Raw genomic sequence first — 21,723 nt, forward strand, 5'->3', positions numbered from 1 at the left:
CCCTGCAATTATAAAGGTGAGAAATGTACTTTAAAAATAATGGCAAAGATTATTTGCGCCCAGATTTGCACAGGTTCCATTTGGTGAATAACCACATGACATGTCTTGGAATTAAAATGGGCCGCAGCCCTTTTTATTGAGACAGAAGCTGGGCAAGCAAGAGGGGCACATCTGGCAGCCGGTCAGCACCCCTGACTGACCCCTGGCACCAACCCCAATCCATATTGGGGAGGACAGAGAGGTACTGGGCCACTGGGGCATCCGCCCTTTGTGGCCCCCTTCCTGCTGGGGTGTCGGGCTCGATTGCAGAGGTCTCCGCAGCATGTGCCATGAGTTGGCCCCACCCCAAGCCTCTTATGGCGGCTCCCAACGCGGGGAGGTCTGGCAAGCAAGCTCGGCCTCCCCATAAGGATGAGCTCCTCTGCCCAAACCGCCAAGGCTGTGACAAAAGAAGCAGCAAAAAACCCTGCCCAAATAGGGAGGGTCGGTCGGTTTTCTCCAGGCGTCAGAGAAGGCCCACATGCTGCCTAATATATAGGGAGTGTGCTCCACCCCTTCAACTCGCGCGCATCACGCGATCAGGCCAGGTGTGGCTCGGCCACCCAGCCAGCCCAGGGCATGCATGCTCACTGCTTCGGAGCTCACCATGTGCCCTGCCCCCTGTCGCAATTAGGGCCTAGATGATTCTGGTACCGTTATTTCTGTCTGCTTCTGCAGTTTTATGCAGTGTAATCTAATTCCCTAACCAATAAAAGAGGGCCATTTGGACTTGGCCTTAAGCTTGATGAGGACCTCAAATTTAAACACATTAATTTGAGGGGACATTTGATACATTTAATAGCTTTTTTATGCATGCATCCTGATCAGATCAAATTTTGTTTCACTGTTTTGGAGTGCCTCATCTTTTTAATTATTTTTGAATGAAAACTACATTAAACATGAATTTATTCAGCTATAAAGAAAACAATATGGAGCTGCTGGACGCCATTTATATTTATATATATTTATATTTATGCTAGTATTTTTATTGTATTTATGAGATTTAGCTTTTACTGTTTTATCGCTGCTTTTAAAGATTTAGCCATTTTATGTTATATTATGTTTATTGTTGTACACCGCCCGGAGCCCCTCGGGGATAGGGCGGTATAAAAAAATATATATTAAAAAAAATCCTTGTAAATATTAGTATTGATACTGAGTGCTAACAGGTGATTTGTAGACATTATTTCCTCAATGAACTGTCTGAAGTATTCCTTAAATTGTACATATAAGATATTGGGGGGTGGGGGTTCTTACATTTACCAGATATAATATTGAAGTTTCTCAAGACAGGAAACCATTTCTCATGAAATACACATTGATAATTAGGATTTTCCATTCCTTTTAGTTGTGAAGATATTTATCTGCTACTACCATAATATCATACATTTAATTATACCATGCTGTCATGGTCAGAAGTTTTTTTCCATCTGTGTACAATTTATATTTTGGCTGTGGTCAGCAATAAATTTATTAATTACTTCCTGATTGGTATTATCGGTATTTGAGTATTTTCAGTACATCTTAGAATTACTGTACTTGTCTGAAATGGAATGACATGTCCTTTACACCACATAGTACAATGTTTTGCTAAAAACTGTTTTTGCTGAAAAAAATATACAATTTCAAATATTCTTAGAATGTCTTAAAACAGTTTCAAGGACGCTCTGTCCTGCTATGGATAATACCAAAACAAACTACGACACATTCTTTCCTCTAAAACACAAATCCTATGTTTTCTCTTACAGTTAAAAGCAATTTATTAATAGTTGAAAAATTTACAGGAGATTGAATACAGTGGAACCTCGGTTTTCATTGCCTTAGGTTTCATCGGTTTCGGTTTTCATCGATTTTTTGAGTGACAAATTTGTCTCGGTTTTCATCGATTTGCCTCGGTTTTCATCGATTTGCAGTAACGTGCAGGGGTTTGTGGAGAAAAATCACCCGGACAAAGCTGTTGCAGGCCATGTCTGCAACTTATTTAACAACAATGTCTTGCCCCATTTCAGACAAATCTTAAAGAGGCATCAGAAACAGACCTCTTTGAACAGCTTTCTGGTGCGACATTGGTCCACTGGCTCTGAAGCTGGTCCTAGTGTTATTGTTTGTTACTGTTTTCAGCATTAAACCCTATGTTTATTCACCCAAAATGTGTTTTTGGTATGTTTTTTGGAGTGCCTAGAACGGATTAATTGGATTAATTGTTATGAACAGACAGAAGGGTTAATACTGGAGTCATTTTCTTTTGCTTTTTTATGATATGTTTTATATTGTTTTCTACAGCCTACCACTGCCCAAAAGGCAAGGTATATGAAGCATGTGGTCCTGTTTATCCTGCTACCTGTGATAATGGGTATGAATAAACCAAACAATTAGCTATGTAAAGATGTATATGAATAGATTCTCTTTGTCTGAATATGGAACCAATAGAAAAAATACATACAATTGCCAGAATATTGCAGATATGTTTATTCTTTGATTTTTTGGCAACAGTGGACAGTGTTATTTTGCATTTGTTATAAAAGGAAGTTTGGTTTATTTAGTTGGATTACATAGTTGATTAGGTATATTTTTTAAGTAACCAAGAAAACCCTACATTAACCAATTTCTACGCCATGTTAGTGGTTTGCCTTGTAAGTGACAGAGCAGCATATCCATCATCACAGCTCTCCCCATGTCCCTACCACCAATTCTCCTGCTGGTTTACTAGGCACAAACCTAGAAGTTTTAAATCAGGCAACCGGGATGCCCCATCCTGCCCTTTCTAGGAGGCTTTCCCCACTACAGAAGGGAGCTAAGGTCGACTCGGTTCCCTTCAGTGGAGGGTGATTCCAGGCTGTCCCCACAGCAACTGAGTTGGCCCCCTGGAACCGAGCTAAGTGGGCGGGATCATCTTGGTGCCTGTTTCACTCCTCGATCGTGATTGGCACTTGTGTTACGTGGGAAACGGGAGCGTTCTTTTTTTTAACAGTTTTTACAGTTTACAGTTACATGCGCTTTCTGCCCGCCACGACTCTCCTGTTCTGCGCATGCCACAAAAGCGGCTCGTGATTGGTTGAATGGATGAGGTGTCGTTTCAATACTTCCCCACTTCGAAGTGGTATCGACCTTGTTCCGGCAGAAAAGTTTAGTTCATAACTGCGACAAGGATGTCACAGTTCTGGGGGGGGGGGGGGGGCTGAGACAAAACAATGTTGAGCTCGGTGGCAGTGGGGATTCACTGAGGCAAACCTAGGCAGAAACCAGTTCAACTCTGTCAGTGGGGAAAGCCCCTTGGTGAGGCTTTTTGAGCCTTGACTGTTTTCATTGGATAACTTTATAGAACAGATTAAGACAACCCTTTCAACAATGTTATTCTTTCTCCACAGCATCTATCCATTCCAAGATTCATCAGAGTAGCCTGACAGGCTATCCATTTGTTTAAATTAAATGACTTGTCTAAGAAATTCTATAATTTCCTCTGCAGAGGCACATGTGGAATGCATGTTTGATATTATTCATCCACCCCTGCATTACTTCTAAACCATTTCTGTCAAGTTTTGTTCTACTTCTCAATATTTTATAGGTTTTCCCCAAAAACATTGAGCGTAACATGAACTGTTGTTATTTAAACTGGTGACCTCTTATTATGATTCCCTAGTAGGGGGAAATAAGCTGCTCTGTATATTTATGGGAATTATTTGAGAACAGATTCCAGAAGGGTAGCTGAGTCAGTCTGTCGTAACAGAAATAAACAGCAGTCTTAAGGCACCTTAAAAGCTAACAAATGTTTAATCTTGCATAATCTTTCATGAACCCTAGAAGTGGATTCTAGTCTATAAAGGTTTATGCTAAAATAAAATCTTGTTAGACTTTAAGATTCCATAAGACTGTTGAGTTAAGAATTGGAAAAAGTATTTTTCTTGATTTTTTAATTCTTCACTTACAACATTGTTACAAAAACTTTTGATTATACACATGGAAACATCTATACCTCCTTTTCTTACAGAAAATTGAATGCTACTGAGCATGTTGCTGAAGGATGCTTCTGCCCTGTAGACCAAATCCTGGTCAATTCATACACCGACACCTGTGTTCCAGACTGCAATTGTAATTATAGCTCTAATGTAGCATTTTCCAGACTGGTAGTTTTATAATTTAGATAAACTAGTTTACAACACTGCATACAAGGGTGGAATTGTGCCTCTGTAAGAATCCATTGCCTTGTATTTTTCTGGTGTTATTCATCAGCACACTTTCACATGATAAAATTAAGTGTTATCATTATGAGAAATTTATGCATTATAATATAACAGTGCATTTTGTGCTTCACGATATATGGAGGCATATATTTACAGAATAATATAGAAAGCATTTTGAGTTGGAGCTTGTAGATTCTCCTTACATTTCCTTTCCTACAGGAAGGGATTATTGGAGCTAGGGCAACTGGTGAGGAGAAGAAAGTAGGTATCACAGTGGGCTTCAGAGGGAGAGGGGAGCATCAGGAACCATCACTCTTCCTTTCCTGTTGTGCCTGCTAAGGCTTCTCCTGTGGAAGAGATAGGAGTGGCAATTTCCCCCTTCTCATAGCAATCCTCTATGATTCATGGCTTTTTGTCTATGAACATTCCCATATCCTGCCAGGCCTTTTCATAGTTAAAGAAGGCTGCTGGGGACAGAGTAAGGCAGGAGAAAAAAAACTTCTGTGAGTTCATTGGATCCAGACTCTTATTTCTAATTTCACAGTGTGGTAACACTCCCTGTTTAACTTGCTCCTTCCCTTTGAAACAATAAAACTGATCTTAAGTAAATCTTTGCCCTAAAGTGGAGCAAGATATGGATAGGATTACAAAAAGCTGCTGATAACACATATTATTCTTACTTACTATTGTACAGAAAATATTTGTACTAACAATGAAAAAAGTAGATTGTGAGCACTGGGGACTAAAAGAAGTAGCGGCATTAAACATTTTAAAGATCATGTTGTAAAGTTAAATCAACTTACTCCTGTATGTACAATTGGAGCCAGTGTGAATTCTTATCTTTTTATTTTTTCCAGTCTGCATTGGACCGGATGGATTTCCCAAAATGGTGAGTATTTCACTATTATTCCTAGACCTGATCCATTGAAGGATATGGCCAACACAGACAATCATATCAGCATCCAAAATAGACCACATTCATCCCAATATCGATCTACCCTTCTGAGATCACATGTACATTTACACCAACAGGAGCAGTTGTCATCAGAACTAGATTTTATTAGAGAGCTGGGCAAAGATACTGTAGTAAGGGGCAAGAGATAAAGCATCAGACAAAGGCTCAGTGCATTTATTCATATTATATACATTTTTATATCTCACAATATCTGTTATTAATACAGCATATGGATCCAGTTATATCAACAGCGTGGAAAGACTAAAGATATTTATGTGCTTTTGAGGAATAAACATAGCCTGAAAAAATGGTATCCCGTAGACTCCCAAAATGATGCACAAATGGAGGAGATGGATGTTCCTGCACACTTATAGCTCTTTCTGGACTGGGGCCTCTACTAGTGTTTTAGCTACTAAACAGTACATGATTCACAGAGACAGCCTGTGCATAGAAGTGATAAAATGGCAGCATCGTTAAAATGGGATGACTTCAAGGTCTTTTAGGAAAACAAGCAAGCTGTGCATGGGACCCACTGAAGCTCCTACTTATAGCCATGTAAATCAGATCATATGTGTATCAGACAAAAGCCTGGAAGAGTGTGAAACTGAGAATATTTTGTATGATATAATATTATATCCTTATCTATGTAGCCATTTTTATAAACTGACTTTTTTAAAAAAGACACCTCCCCTTTCAATTTAGAACTTACCTGTGTTTGCTATTCTGGACAATGTTTGACATTACCACAGATAAAAGGCCAAAAAAGCAGTCCTTAAGAAAGCAGAAGAGCAAAGAAATGAATGATAGATGCCATTGCCATAATAAAGAAGTTACTTTCTTTCACAGCCTGGTACCAAATGGAGGAGCAACTGTCAAGAATGTATCTGCGACCAATTATCTGTGACTGTACAGTGTAAGGCCCAACCATGTTCCACACCAACCACATCTGCTTGTGAGAAAGAAGGATTCATGCCTATCTCTGTGTTGACACCAGAAGATCCATGCTGTCCAGAAATTCAATGCAGTAAGTATTCACATTTAAAGGAAATATCAACAGATCCTATTGGTTAAATTTTGTTCCATTATTTCTGCCCATACTACCATCAACTTAAACCAAACATGACACAGTAGCAGAAAAATTAATAGAGAACTGTATGTCAGCGTACTACTAAAATACTTCAAGATGGCTAGCTATGTTAGTCGGTTGCAGCAAAATAAAATAAAACACAAGCCTGGTGGAATTTCAGAGACTGACAAAACTTATCTCAGAATAGGGTTTTGTTATAGTCACTGTCTCTATTTTCCTTGATAAGAACCTGTGACATGTATCCTGTCACTCTGCTCAGCGAAGTCTAGAGACTTTCTTCCTACGTAAGAGACAGTTCCTGCTTTGAAGAGTCACTCATAAGGCTGGAGGAAGGTCTCAGATTTTGCTGAGGAGATTGGTAGGATACATGTTCATGTCCCTGAAGGCAGAGAATCTCTACAAACAAAAGTTTCCCCACAGCTTTTAGTTGAGGGCAACCGCAGACCCTGAACCTTCCATAAAAATAAGCAGTATCAGCTACCATTGTACCCCTAGTGGATTTCTAAGACTGGACTGTCTGAAAAAAACAACACTTTTCTATCTCTCCATTGCAGCTAAGAGCAAAATCAAGGGGGAAATTTACTAAATCTTAACATTATTGATATGTATTTTGCTATATAAATATGTTCCTAACAACAACAGTTTTTTAGAAATCTGAGAACTCCCACTTTAACAATATTTATGCAGGCCTCCTTCCATGCCCTATGACCTCCCTTGCCGATACCAGACAGGCCCTTTTCAGTGTCTGTGGCATTTTCTTCACGGTCCCAATATCCTGGGATGGGGAGATGAAACATACCGATTTGTGGATGATTTTCACATGGCTTCCAGTCCTAAATCAGGGCTTCCCCACGATATTTCCCTTATCCCAGGATTTTTAAAAATGCCAAATTGTAGGTTCTTTTTACGAATCCCGGGGTGAGCCTACTACTGTGCAAAAACCAACCAGGAGCACAGCTGGTTTATTTTTCCCGCTCAGTGTCCTGATCCCCACATCTGACATTCATTCAAGCTGCCACTCAAAAACAACAGCCAATCAGAGTGCAGCATATCAAGCATGCTGATAGGTGCTTGCAGCTGCCACTCAAAAACAACAGCCAATCAGAACATGGGACACCAAGCATGCTTATTACTATACTTTCTACATGTTTACAAAATGTGGCTGACACAGTATTTCAGTCAGTATTAATTGATTCAAAAAATCCCCTGAATATTGGCCTTAACTAAGGTGGATGATTACGGCTAGAAATGCTGCCATTTCACAGACAAGAAGAGATTTCTAAGGAGCATGCTAATACCCTGTTTCCCCGAATATAAGACATCCCCTGAGAATAAGACGTAGTAGAGGTTTTGCTGAAGTGCGAAATATAAGGCATCCCCCAAAAGTAAGACATAGCAAATTTTTTGTCTGGAAGCGTGCCCGACGAACAGAACATCAGAAAAATAAGACATCCCCTGAAAATAAGACATAGCGCATCTTTGGGAGCAAAAATTAATATAAGACACTGTCTTATTTTCGGGGAAACACGGTAGGTGCTTGCAGCTGCCACTCAAAAACAACAGCCAATCAGAACACAGAACATCGAGCATGCTGGTAGGTGCTTGCAGTTGCCGCTCAAAAACAAAAGCCAATTAGAATGTGGGACTCTTGTAACGTGAATACTCGTACAAAACAAAAATGGAGTATTTCATCCAATTCTCAGCTCGGCTCCTCCACAGATGGGCAGCCGTGCGAAGGGAGAAACCGAGATACAAACATCCTGGTATGTATGGTCTCGTTTTTCCCCTGGGATATTATGTCCATCCGGATAATGCCTGTGTGGCGAGCCACACATGGCCCATGGAGCCACACATGGCCCATCCTCTCACATCCTCAGAGCTAGAGAACCAAATCAGCTATACTTTAAAAGAACATTTCAGTAAAATATGTGTATTGCCTGTGCATTGCCTAACAGGTCAGGTCTCATTTGCGGGCTAGACTTTTTATTCATCTTCTTAATTATTCCACAGTATGTAATACTAGCGTCTGCTCCAATCAGAAGAAGTCATGTGAACCTGGATACCAGTTAACCTCAATCCTTTTTGAAGGAGATTGCTGTGTCTCCTTCTTGTGTGGTAAGCTCTAACACTTCTGATTTACATTTTTATACAGAACATAGAGTGTACATTCCAAAATTGATACAGATTTAAAAAGAGAAAAACATGTGAGAAGTGAGAACAAATTTATGGTTAAGGCAGATGCAACAGACTAACTGTGCAATTGGGTGCTGTGTGGTTTCCGGGCTGTATGGCCGTGTTCTAGCAGCATTCTCTCCTGACGTTTCGCCTGCATCTGTGGCTGGCATCCTGATTGGGGGAGGGCAGAGCTGTATTGGAAGAGGTAAGAGGTAACTGTGCAATCCTAATTGGGGGAGGGCAGAGTTGTATTGGAAGAGGTAAGACCCCTGCGCCAGTGTCATTGCCACTTGCATTATGCAAATGAGCATGGACGTTGACACAGAGGCGGTTATGTTGGTGGCGGGGTACCATGTGGCCCCACACTATCCAAATGTGGAAATTTGCCCCTGTGCCACTGGTCCTCCACTGCAGCAGGCTGCTCCAGCATGGATGGGGGTGTTCACAGGGCAGGGGTGGTTTTAGTCAGCTTCCAGGGCCATTTTGGCCCAGGAATGCCTTTTTTTCTGGATGTAAGGGTAGAGAAAGCCATCGCCCTGAATTGGATTTTTCACAACCGCCAGGGAACTTCCATTGTTTTCCCAGCACCTGCACTGTCAAATGCTTCTTTGGAGGTCACTGTCAAATGCTTCTTTGGAGGTGGTATGGCTGCACTGTCCCACCTCCACCCCCTTTGGGTTGGGCTGACATTACCATTTTATTTTCTCTGACGTCGGAGTAAGTGCCATAGGACTTCTTTTGGAGTAAATATAGATGGGGTTGTGTGCACTTGCGGTAGGAGAGAAATGTATTCTAGAAACTGAAACCAGGTTCCAGAATGTCTGTTCAGATCACTTTTACCACACTTAACATATAATGTTTATCTTAGGGTTGCCAGATTCCAAGTGGGCCTGGAGTTCTCCTAGAATTACAGCTGATCTTTAGCCAACACAGATTAGTTCATCTGAGAAAATGGCTATTTTGGAAGGTGGACTCCATGGTGTTATACCCACTGACCTCCCTCCCTTCCACAAACCTCCCTTTCCCCAATCTCTGCCCTCAAATATCCAGGAATTTCTCAACTGAGAGTTGGCATCCCTAATTTTGCATCCTCAACATAAAATATTCACGTCTTCCTCTCACATAATTATGAAAAAAAAAATTAAAAACAAGCACACCAGTAGTTGTGTGCTTGGAATATTTAAACTATTTTCGTAATCTTCTGCTAACATTGCTAAATAACTGGCTGCTTCTGTTTTCAGAACCAATACCGGATATGTGTGTAGCCAATGGATCAGTTTATACAGTAAGCATGCAAGCATTATTATTTACATTTTTTTAAAAAAAATCTAATTTTCAATGCTTTCAAAAAAGATGCATATGAGATTTGAGCTATGGTTTATTTAAAAAACCTGCATTTTGTATGTGTTTCCCTTGGCTACAGAAATTATTTTAAAATGTTTGGTTGCATCCAAACAAATTGATAATTTTATATTTCGTATGTGTGCCGCAGATGGGCTTAGGCCTGCTTGTATTCCCAGTTGAAATTTAAACTTGCAAGTCTGTTGTTTCTTCTTTTGAATACAACAGCAAAAAAGATCTTTTTATGTTGGGAGCAATGGATAGAAATGCAAATGAGAACTATTTGAACCATCTACACATAAATGGCCAAATGAACAGATGATTAAATGAGCATTTTTAAAGGGATGGTTGCTTCATTAGAAAATGATTAATTATGGGCAATTTCCATTGCTCCATGAAGTGTTTTTGTAAAACATTCAGGCAATTTAAAATCCTTGTTTCCTTTTTCTCATCATTGATATTACAATCTTTGTTGCTACATTTCCATAATCACAATTTGGGGGTATGGGCATTTTGTGGATTTGAGACCTTTTATAGATATTTTTCATGACTCATAGAACATGGTTAATTGACTAGATATCTTCCAGCCTAACCCTCCACATGATAACTTAGATAAATGAGACTTACTTTTTTACTTAAATACAAGAAGGGGACCTGCAAAGACTTGCAGTGGGTACCTGATTTTCCCTTTCCCCTACTATTTCCTTTGTTCCTTCCCTGGCGTAGTCCCCATAGTCTCTTCTTTTCTCCTAGTATATTCCGTCCTTCACACCTACCAATGAACCAATCTTTATCTGCCCATTCCCCATTTTCAGCTTACCCTCCTCACACCATCCTTGTAGCCCACACCAAATAAAATGATGGCCTTGTGTGGCTGCCAGGTCCTGACCAGTCACAACACAGGAAACCTGCAAAAACTTCTAGGGGTACCACACTTACCTCTGTATACTCCTCTCCATTCGATGTCCTTTTTCTGTTCTCCTGATAGGACCCATATCCTCATCTTTCCCTGCCTCCTTCTTACCCACGCACCAACCCACCTTTTCACTGCCCCCCACATTCTTAGCTATCTTGTTTATTTACGTAATCTATACAATTCCTTTCTCTCCAATGAACCCCCATAGCATCTTACATAATTCTTCTCCATTTTAGCCTCACAACTCAGTAAGGTAAGTTAGGCTCAGAATGTGTAATCATTCCAAAGTCACCCAGTGAGCTTCCATGGCAGACTGATGATTTGAAACTGGGTCTCTCAGATCTTAGTCCAAAACTCTAATCACTACACCCTGTTAGTCTTTGTGAGGTGGCTGCTGTTGAATAGTAGAAGCGAATCAGACCTGGGTAAATCATGCAAGTTGAAAAGGATCATGCCCCTACCCCCACCTTTTAGTAAGAGAAACTAACTTCTTGAAGGCTAGCAATATTATTATCATTGCCTAGCAATAGCCACTGACAACATCTGCTTCTTAAATCTATAGGTGCTCCTTTTGTCAGTTGGGAGAGGGGGAGAACAGCCCAGTATTTTTCTTTTAAATTTCAGATTTTGTTGCAGACCTGGGATGCTTTTAAGATGTGTATAAAGTTTTGTTTGGATTTACGTATCCACAGATTAAGCCACACTGAAAATTAGTTATATTGATGCTTAGAATTGTAGCTCTAGTTCCACAACTTCAAGGTACCCAATGCTATTGGAATTTTTAGGACAGATAGTGGATGCCATAATAAAACAGATGGTTCCAGTAAAATACTGGGTAGTTGCAAACTAAGTATCCTCCTATGATGAAAGCAGCTGTTTCTGGATAGGTTCTCCCTTCAGACGCAAAGGTGATACTTCTTGGTTTCTTCTGGAGGTCCAACGAAATGGAGGAAAGCCAAGACTGTCTCTTTGCTTTGGGGAAGAGATGCTTTGTCACAGAACAAATGGGCATCAAGAAACCCACAAGTGGGCACCACATTGCAGATCTTTTTACTGAGATGTAGCTCTTCAATAATCATATTGACCACAACTGCATTGTTGTTACTTCACATCCGGAATACTCTAGGACATGTATGAAAGACCCCAATGAATGTCCACTGCAAATTTAGTCAGAATTGCCAACTGATCATTAAAACCAAATACACCACTTAATTAAAATAAAAGTGAAAATACACTTACGAAACCATTAAAAATCAAAACAAAGGACAGGAAAGAGGGATTATCAAGGGAATGTTAGGAATATGACCAGTCAGATCAGTGCAAGAAAAGAGTACGGCATGATGCAATTTATGCCGAGAGTTCTCCCTTTTCTAAGCTGGCAGATAAGTGATTTAGCCTCACTTATGGAGGCTAAATGCCACTTAGGCTAGTCCTCAATCTTTTGCTGAGAAAAAGCTGGAAGGAGTCATCACAAATTTTTTGGGGAAAAAAATAGCCAAGGTGTCAGGTGGAATAAGGGAGTATAGGGGAGAGGTGTACTTAGAGACATAACCAGAGGTTAACCTCAAGAAAAATACAGCATTCTTTCTTTGACTGCCTGTATAAGGTACTGCCATATAGCACTGATATTTTATTTCTTCTTACAAGTAATCAGTGACTTCTAAAAATTCTTCTGAGAAAGAAGGGAGTATGCTACCAATTCTTTTTTAATCTCTGTCTGGATTTTTATAAAGACAGTATGTGGAGGAAAATGCCCTTTTGGCTTCTAGACGTTCCTTGTTGTACATCGTCTTTGATGATATACCTGTTTTCTGGGCACTTGGATTGGCAGAGCATACCAAAAGAGTATTCAGTCTCTGAACCAGATTTTTGTAAAGATTCCGAGTATCCTAGCCTAGATTTTGTGCTGAGAATATTGTACCATACATTTGAAGGTTTTCCTACTCCAGGCACTCCTTCAAACTTTGGTCTAGGTGAGCATTTGGCACAACAACCCACTTACTCAGTTGGTGTAACTTGACTTAAGTACCAGGACTTAAGATGGATAGGCAGGTGCAGAGGAATTATTTGTAATAAAAGAGGGAGGTGGTCATCTTCCAGATAAGGTAATATTTGGAGATTTCTCATCAAGGGCAGAAGATACCCTCAGAACAGCACATACAGTGGTCCTGAATCTAGTGCCTGTCATAAAGGTAAACTCTCCTGGGTGGTGTCAAAAGGTTGAGCCATTAAAAATATGGAGGTTCTACCTGTAAACAAATTTGGGCAAACAAAATCAAACATAATCTGATCACTGGTCCTTGAACAAGCATGGAAAATGTATACTCATTGGTTTATCCAGCAGGTCACCTATTAATACATTATACTCTTCACATGGAGAGGAAACATCCAGGCCTACTCTTGTGTTGAAATTTCCCCCCAATAACCCCAGTGCATTTGAATATTCCTAGCGGAGGGAGGGGGAGGGAGAGGTGTGCCCTGGAAGGGAAGGGGAGAGAGGGAAGGGGAGGGAGGGGGCCCAGCATTTGGACATGGCCCACCCACCCTAGCAAAGGGAGAGGGAGGGGAGATGGCATGCAAAGGAAGGGAGTGGGGGTGGCATGCAAGGGAGGGGAGGGAAGGGGGCAGCAACATAAAATTCTAAAGCTAACCAGTTAGCGGAGAGATCATTTTTTTCATTGTCTGTGTGTGTGGGTGGTGAACATGTATTGATGACTAATTAACCTACCCTGGCCTAGTTGCAAAGGAACAGCCATAGCTAAATCTTTCAAGATCAAACCAGCACATTTTACATCTAGAGCATTTGACACAAGAATGCCCAGTCCACCCAAATGTTAGCATCATTGAATGTACCAGATATGTTTTGAGTTGAAGCAATAGGATTAAACAGCGCAGTCCTATGAGAGAACAAAAATTATCTTGCTGGTTCATCAAAGCAGTCCATATTTTTTTATCACTGTCTCTGATACTCAAGGATTGGTTCCCAGGTAACGATCAAATCTGGGGCTGTGATTTAGGATACTGTGAACCCAGGTTCAGCCCTGGAAATGCAGAAAAAATCTTAGTTTTAAAATATAACCACTGTTGGGGTTTAAAAGTTAACGACAAAAAACCCTCTGCTGGAGTTCAATAGCCTTGTAGATGGCAACCTAATATGATACATGAAAATGTAGCCATTCCAGAGGAGTAGCAGTATTATAGCAAATTTTCACAGAATTAGCACCTTAAAGAATAGCAATTTATTTCAGCATGAACTTGTCTGAATCAGAGCTCACTTCCTCAGATGAACAGATGTATGTGTTCATTAATCATGGTTAAATACCCAGTGTGGGTGGAGAATATAAGAAAGAAGCAGATGTAAAACAAGATCTAATCACAAGAGAAACCAATTCACCCACTGCGGGTGTGAGATTGGCTGGTTGGGACTGTCCCCCCATACTAGCTTTTTCTGCTGAGTATTTAACCAAGGCAAAATGTATCTGAAGAAGTGAGATCTGACTGATTAAAGCTTCTGCTTATATCAGCATTGTTAGTCCTTATGGTGCTATCAGAAGGACAACATGGGGATGGCAGCAGAGATAGCCCATAAGAGGAGGCGGCAAGAAGTGCTGAAGTCAGTGCAGGAGTAGCCCAGTCAGAAATGAAACACCAGCATTATGGACGCTGGGGGCGGGGGGATTGACCATATCCTCCAAGTCCTTGTGGGTCCTCTACTTGCATTAAATATTTTTATTTTTATTTATTTCTCAGTCTTATATTAAAAATATTATGGCGTTCTCTAAAGATAAATTAATTTAATCGTCATAAAGCACTCTGTTTAAAAAAACACTTGACAATAATTTGATCTATTGTTCATAAAATTTCTGACATGTTTGATTTGTTTATAATAAACCATTCCTTGACTTATCCCAGGTAGGTGCATCCATTCCAAGTGACTCTTGTGAAACGTGCATCTGCAGTCATAAAAGAGACCCAGTCTCCAAAACAAATCTTGTGGAGTGTGAGCCAATTCAGTGTGATACAGCATGTTCAGTGGTAAGTCAAAACCTCAGGTTGTCTGTAACTGGTTGTTTTTTAATTAAATCATTCTTTGACTGCCTCTCTTACAAATCCACTGCATTGTTAACTACTGCTCTCTACCAACAGGGTTATGAGTACCATGTAAACGCTGGAGAGTGTTGTGGAACATGTATCCAGGTGACTTGTACCATCAACATTAATGGTACCACTCAGATGCTCAAGGTAATCATGTTTTGTGTAACTAGAAACATTAAATAACTCCTACAAGAATCTTCTACGACTGAACCATTTCCTGAGTTGAAAATTCTTCAAATATGGCACACTAGAAAATTTGTAATAGATTTTTAAAGATGATGATTTGGTACACTAGAACTTACAAATCTGCAAAATAATGTTTTCTTCATATCAACAGCCTGGTGATATTTGGCAACCAGAAGCCAGTAACTGCAGCCATTATGAATGTGAAAAAGAGGAAGATAAATTAATTTTGGTCAACACTAGAAGGGCATGCCCCATCTTTGACCCAAAGGAGTGTTCTCCTGTAAGTTTAACTGTCTATTCACAATAATGTATGATCTTACTCTTTAGAAGCTGAAAAATGAATGTGATCTCAAAATATTTACAGAGATTATGCAATCATTGCCACCATTATTCAAAGATGAGACTTTCACCGATCAGGAGCACCCTTTCTGAAGTTTTCCTACATATATTGTGCGTTGTCTTCAAAACTATTCATCTGCTACTTGTTAGTTATACAGCTAGTAGCAGCAGTGCAATTTCAAGGCCACAAGCTGGGTAGGTTACATCTAGTCTGATCAGTGAGACTTGATAACATTGTGGGATGGAGGTAATGCCCAGAAAGAAGCATGTTGATACTTTCCAATCAGAAAGATCACCACCACCCCGCATTCCATTGACAGAGGTGCATTTAGAGGAAAAGTTTCTTGTGCATTTAATTATGAAGTAGAGAATGGCTGTTTGTGTCTAGCAGATGTCTTACCATTTAAAAGACTTTAGCATTTGCCAATCCTTTTTGAGATGGACCACATTAAGCAAAGGCTACAATCCATGCTTTCATGTCATGACCACGGTATACCCTGTTTCTCCGAAAATAAGACATCCCCTGAGAATAAGACGTAGTAGAGGTTTTGCTGAAGTGCTAAATATAAAACATCCCCCGAAAGTAAGACGTAGCAAAGTTTTTGTTTGGAAGTATGCCTGTCGAACAGAACACCAGAGCAGGCAGCTGTGGAGCGGAAAAATAAGACACCCCCTGAAAATAAGACATAGTGCATCTTTGGGAGCAAAAATTAATATAAGACACTGTCTTATTTTCGGAGAAACACGGTAGCAGGTTTGAGACTAAGACAATGCAAGCACAGCACTAGAAAGCTGCCTTTTCTTCTTGGAAGTAATACTGATTTTTGTTTCTGTTTCAAAGAATGAAATTGAGCTGACTCCAGATGGCTGCTGTAAAATATGCAAACCCACAAGTAAGCGAAGTTTTATATATCTCCTACAAAGAGCAGTAGTTGCAATATTTTTTTACTGGAAGTAATCAGATAATTGTCAACTTGAGTTTCAACTTCATTCCATTTTGCTAAGACTGAGAACTTTTTATCTCTCCCTCACAAATAGTAGAACCCAGAATGTCCATTTATTCATAAAAAGAGTTTTGTGTTAATGTGTAGGGCATTTTTGGCTGAACCATTCATGTTCCATTGAGTCTTTAAGGAGGGCAGTACAACATGGTTGCTCAAAAAGCCCTTTTCATTAAGTCCATTGAGGTATAGTGCTTTCTATTACTGAAGATATGATAATCAAGGCTGCAGTGCAGTTTTCATGCATCTCATGTGAGACTTATGTCTGAATATGAAGACAGGATAGGATGCTTATTGATTTGTTCCCCCACCTTTTTTTTTTTAGCAAACTGCAAAGTTCAAACAAATCAAATTCTTGTCCGTCAAAATGACTGCATATCATCTGAACTAGTAGAACTCACCTACTGTGAAGGGGCCTGCCCAAGTTCTTCCATGTAAGTGTGTGTGTGTGCGTGTTTAAGTGCCATCAAGTTGCTTATGACTTATGGCGACCCTATGAAATAAGGACCTCCAAAATGTCCTGTTATTAACAGCCTTGCTCAGGTATTGCAAACTGAGGGCCATGGTTTCCTTGATTGAGTCAATCCATCTCATGTTGGGTCTTCCTCTTTTCCTGCTGGCTTCAACTGTTCCTAGCATAATCGTCTTTTCCAGCAAGCCTTGTCTTCTCATAATGTGACCAAAGTCTCAGTTCAATCATTAGAGCTTCTAGGGAAAGTTTGGCTTGAGTTGATCTAGAACCCACTGATTTGTCTTTTTGGCAGTTCATGGTATTTGTAAAACTCTCCACATTTCAAATGAATCAACTTTCTTCCTGTCAGCTGCCTTGTCTAACTTTTACTCCCATACATTCATTTTACATTTCATTTCAATTATATTTGTACCCCACCCTATCCCTGAAGGGCTCAGAGCAGCTAACAACATGATAAACAATACATTTCAACAATATAGCAATAACAAACAGTAACAGTAATAAAATACATAAGACTAAATAGAACTAATTTCAGATGGTGACTAAGCATTTCAGGCTATACAAATTATAAGAACAAAAACAGCAGCATTAACAGACAATTCAGGTATCAACTAAATCCATACAATATCCAATACATTAGCAACATCAGAGTAGCAATACACAACAATCAAGTAGAAATATATTGATACATTTCCAACCAAATGTTTCCAATGCATCAATATATAACTTCATGACAATACATAACCAATGAACTAATTTAAGCAACAAGGCAAAGCAATAGCAGTACAATATACACTATAAAACATTACCAATAAACTAAAACTACCCTGTAAGGCTAAACTACCCTTCACTATAACTGCTGCAAGAATAACCTAGTAGAGCTACCTAGTTCCTACTCTACTCCTGACCACATATAAGAGAAACTACAATCCCTAGCTAAATACAAGAGAACTAAATTACAAATACAGACTAACAACTCCTGGTAGCCTATACACCTAATAGTATAGTACACATTGGCAGGGCCAGCGAAAGTGGTGATGTAAAGGTTCAGTACAGGGAGGCCAGCAGTTCTTCTGGTATTTCTGCCACCAACTCTGTTGTTGGCAAGCTGTTGGGAATCACAGTCAGTGTAGTACCCCAAAGGCACCCCCCAACCACAAACAGTACAGGCAAGTTCAAAAACGTCCACCATTGCCACCATGGGAAATCCAAGTCCATCACTATGGAAAAACCTCTGCCACCAGTTCTCCTTTGCTCGGCCCCTTACTCCTCGATGTGACAAGATGCACCTCTCACAACCTCTCACAGACTTGCACCCGCTTGTACCATTTCGGTGAGGCTCGCTCTTGCCATTGCAGGGGGATCTCTGCCACTGACCCCCTCCCATTCTACATCATAATGTAGAATACTAAGGTATGGATTATCTTGATCTTAGTCACCAGCAGCACATTTGTACACTTAAGAATCTTTTCTAGCTCCTTCATGGCTGCTCTTTCCAATCTCAATCACATTGATTTCTTGGTTGCAGTCTCCCTTTTTGGTCAATGATGAAGCCAAGGAATAGAAAATCTTTAATAAGTTCAATTTCTTAATCATCAAAGTTGTGTAATTTCTCAGTACTTTTGTGTTCTTGATGTTCAGCTATAATCCTACTTTGGCACTTTCTGCTTTAATCTTCACTGATAGTCATTATAAGTATTTGCTATTTTTTGCCAGTAACGTGGTGTCATCTGCATATGTCAAATTTTTAATGTTCCTTCCACCAATTTTTACTACACCTTCAGCTAAATTTAATCCAGAGCAGCAATGGCATAGTGGTTAAGAGCAGGTGCATTCTAATCTGGAAGAACCAGGTTTGATTCCCTGCTCTGCCACTTGAGCTGTGGAGGCTTATTTGGGGAATTCAGATTAGCCTGTGCACTCCCACACATGCCAGCTGGGTGACCTTGGGCTAGTCACAGCTTCTTGGAGCTCTCTCAGCTCCAAGGGGGGAAGGGCAAGGAGATTGTAAGCCCCTTTGAGTCTCCTACAGGAGACAAAGGGGGGATATAAATCCAAACTCTTCTTCTTCTTCAGTTTTCTTTATGGTGTCTTCTGCATACAAATTGAACAGAGAGAGATAAAATGCATCTTCATCTGTTATCTTTGCCAAATGGAAACCATTCTGGATTGCCATACTCTATCCTAGCAGTAGCTTCTTGTTCTGCATATGTTTGCACATCAAAATATGCAGATGTTGTGGCACACTCATTTCCTTTACTACCTGTCATAACTTTTCATGATCCTCACAGAAAAGCTTAGCTGTCAATTGGTGCTTTCCTGCTATTTATCTATGCATTACCTATTGTGACATTCAGGCAGTACTATGGTTCCAATTCTGCTCTTTTACACCAGCAAATACTGAGAAAATATCAATACTTCACTCATTCTTATTAATCTTATGCAAGTATGTATTCATGTTAGATTACTCTTCCAATTTAGGCACTTCGGTGTTTAATAGTGCTAATATGCATCCAGATCTAAGTTATATGGTTTTTGTGACCACACTGCTCTGATTTCCTATTCAGCCACATGGATGACCCGAGAGATCCTAGACCATTGGTGGCAAACCTATGGCACTCCAGATGTTCATGGACTATTCCCATCAGCCCCTGCCAGCATGACCAATTGGAGTGCCATAGATTCGCCCCCATGGTTCATCCCCACATCTGGAGTGCCATAGGTTCGCCGCACGGCCCTAGACTCTGCATAGAAGGTGTTTGTGCATGGGCAGATGTGATAGTAGAATGACAAACTCAATTTTTAAAAATACCTTTATTGTCACAATGATCCCCACACCTGGCTTTGCATTTAAACATAAACCTCCTTTAAAGTAACTACGTGAATGTATTCCTGTTTTCTTCTCTGTTGTTTTGGAGTCTCCATTGATTTGGACTAAATGGCTCATAAAATTAAAAACAAGAACGGTGATATGAAACACGTACCAACAGCATCAGTGCTCTCTTTGAAGTTCTCCCATTACTGTACTGTTTCTTCTAGCGTTTAGGACTTTTTGCTATTAATAGCATTGAGGGCAAAGCCAGATGTTACTTTTTACATGTGTTTGCAACACATGTGTTTGCAGCACAGATTGGCCAGATTCCTGTCTTCTTAATGTTGTTTTCAGCCCGCAAAATGGCCCAAAACTGGGGGGAGGTGTTCACTCCAGTTGGGAGGTTGTTCTTTCAGCTTCCTGATGGGCAGAATGGCATTCGTCTTTCCAGCCCCTGGGCTTCCAAATACAGCGCAGGTTGGGGGGGGGGGGGAGGTAGGACCTCCTCCCCACCATGCTGTGGTCCCAATCAGAATCAGACCTATCTGTGCTTTTTTACTCAGAAGATGCTGGTGTGACTTGCAAATACAGTATGGCTGAAGTACTTGTAATGAACTCATGTCAACAATAACATCTAATTTGGCCCTGAAATGCAAACAGTCAACATTTGTTACATAATTGCTTTTTATGGTGATAATTTAACTCTGTTTTTTTTAACCTGACAGGTATTCCTCTGAGGCCAGGGCAATGCAGCACAAGTGTACCTGCTGCCAGGAACTCAGGAGCCACAAGAAAGAGGTGTCTTTGACATGTGAGGATGGCAGAATTATCAATTATGACTACATCTACGTGGACGAATGTCAGTGCATGACTGCATGCATTCCAGAAACCTCAGCCCCACATTAGCGAGATGAAGATTCCATCATGTGATAAAAACCAAATGTGTACTAAAGTAGCTAATATCAACCACCACATAGAGGATATGATTTATACATTGGCTTATTTTTGTCTGCATTCCTTTAACTTTCAATTGTTTTTCATGCAACATAGAGATCCAAGGGTCCCATAAAATAATTAAATTTCCATTTTGAAGTATTTCAAAACAATATTACTCAGAACTGAAAAAATTGTTAAGTTCATAGAGTTCATTCACTGGTGAAAAGTTCTTGATGTAAATCAAATAAAATCCTCTTTTTCTCCTGAATTTTGAGGCCATTTTTTAAAAAAGTGAATTTGCTTGTAATTATAGGTTATTGAACATCTGTCACTTTGTGCATGGAACAGTCAGTAACTGCTTTGTCGAACCAAATTAGTATCCTCTTTGCTATATGAGAATTCATAGTCACTTCAGTATGGTGTTTGCAAAAATAATAATAAAAGTGCTCCAAGGATCCTTTAAAATACAATAATGATATATGCATATAATCATTTTTATTTTTAAAAAAATGTTTACACTTTTAAGTACTTTGCTGGTCAGTTGTGCCACAGCCCTTCATATTATCAAGCATACCTTTCTATGGACTTAATGTTCTGTATAATGTCTGCAGACTTCTAAATGTGACAAAGTACAACTACTTCCCCGGTGTACCTCTGTTTCTTACGAGTAATAAAACTTACACGCATGTTTCAGCTTTGACAACTGCAATTTTTATTCTCTGATCACTTGCGTTGCTTATATCATGTCACACTGGGCTGCATTTTGCTTATGTAAGCTGGAAGGGATCAGGACCTGCATGAAGTTCTTCACTCTGATTTGTGCTTCATTGGGATACAAGGTTTTAATGAAGTGACACCTTTTGGCAAATGAAATTCCTCTCAGAAGGTCTTTTTCTTGGTTCATGTTCTGACTGCACTGAATGCATTGTTTAATATGTCACGTGTAACTAGAGTTACCAGCCTCCAGATGATAGCTGGAGATCTCCTGGAACTTCAACTGAACTTCAACTGAATTCCAGACAAGAGAAATCAGGTTCTCCTAGAGCAGGGGTAGGGAACCTGCGGCTCTCCAGATGTTCAGGAACTACAATTCCCATCAGCCTCTGTCAGCATGGCCAATTGGCCATGCTGGTAGGGGCTGATGGGAATTGTAGTTCCTGAACATCTGGAGAGCCGCAGGTTCCCTAC

General features: G+C 40.1%; 1 protein-coding gene across 1 annotated transcript in view; it reads left to right on the plus strand.

Annotated features, from left to right (window-relative positions):
- LOC125425935 (mucin-5B-like) overlaps nt 1-21,235 on the plus strand; it is a 77,115-nt gene extending 55,880 nt beyond the window's left edge. Inside the window, exons 39-50 of the mRNA XM_048483748.1 lie at nt 2,323-2,392; nt 4,028-4,128; nt 5,078-5,109; nt 6,022-6,199; nt 8,273-8,377; nt 9,679-9,722; nt 14,607-14,729; nt 14,841-14,936; nt 15,127-15,255; nt 16,156-16,207; nt 16,641-16,749; nt 20,325-21,235. Coding sequence (XP_048339705.1) covers nt 2,323-2,392; nt 4,028-4,128; nt 5,078-5,109; nt 6,022-6,199; nt 8,273-8,377; nt 9,679-9,722; nt 14,607-14,729; nt 14,841-14,936; nt 15,127-15,255; nt 16,156-16,207; nt 16,641-16,749; nt 20,325-20,505 — 1,220 coding nt within the window. The 3' untranslated portion in view covers nt 20,506-21,235. The remainder of the gene's footprint in view (nt 1-2,322; nt 2,393-4,027; nt 4,129-5,077; nt 5,110-6,021; nt 6,200-8,272; nt 8,378-9,678; nt 9,723-14,606; nt 14,730-14,840; nt 14,937-15,126; nt 15,256-16,155; nt 16,208-16,640; nt 16,750-20,324) is intronic.
- Nucleotides 21,236-21,723: the final 488 nt, after the last annotated feature.

This window comes from Sphaerodactylus townsendi, linkage group LG02 (assembly GCF_021028975.2).
Source record: "Sphaerodactylus townsendi isolate TG3544 linkage group LG02, MPM_Stown_v2.3, whole genome shotgun sequence".
NCBI lineage: Eukaryota > Metazoa > Chordata > Lepidosauria > Squamata > Sphaerodactylidae > Sphaerodactylus > Sphaerodactylus townsendi.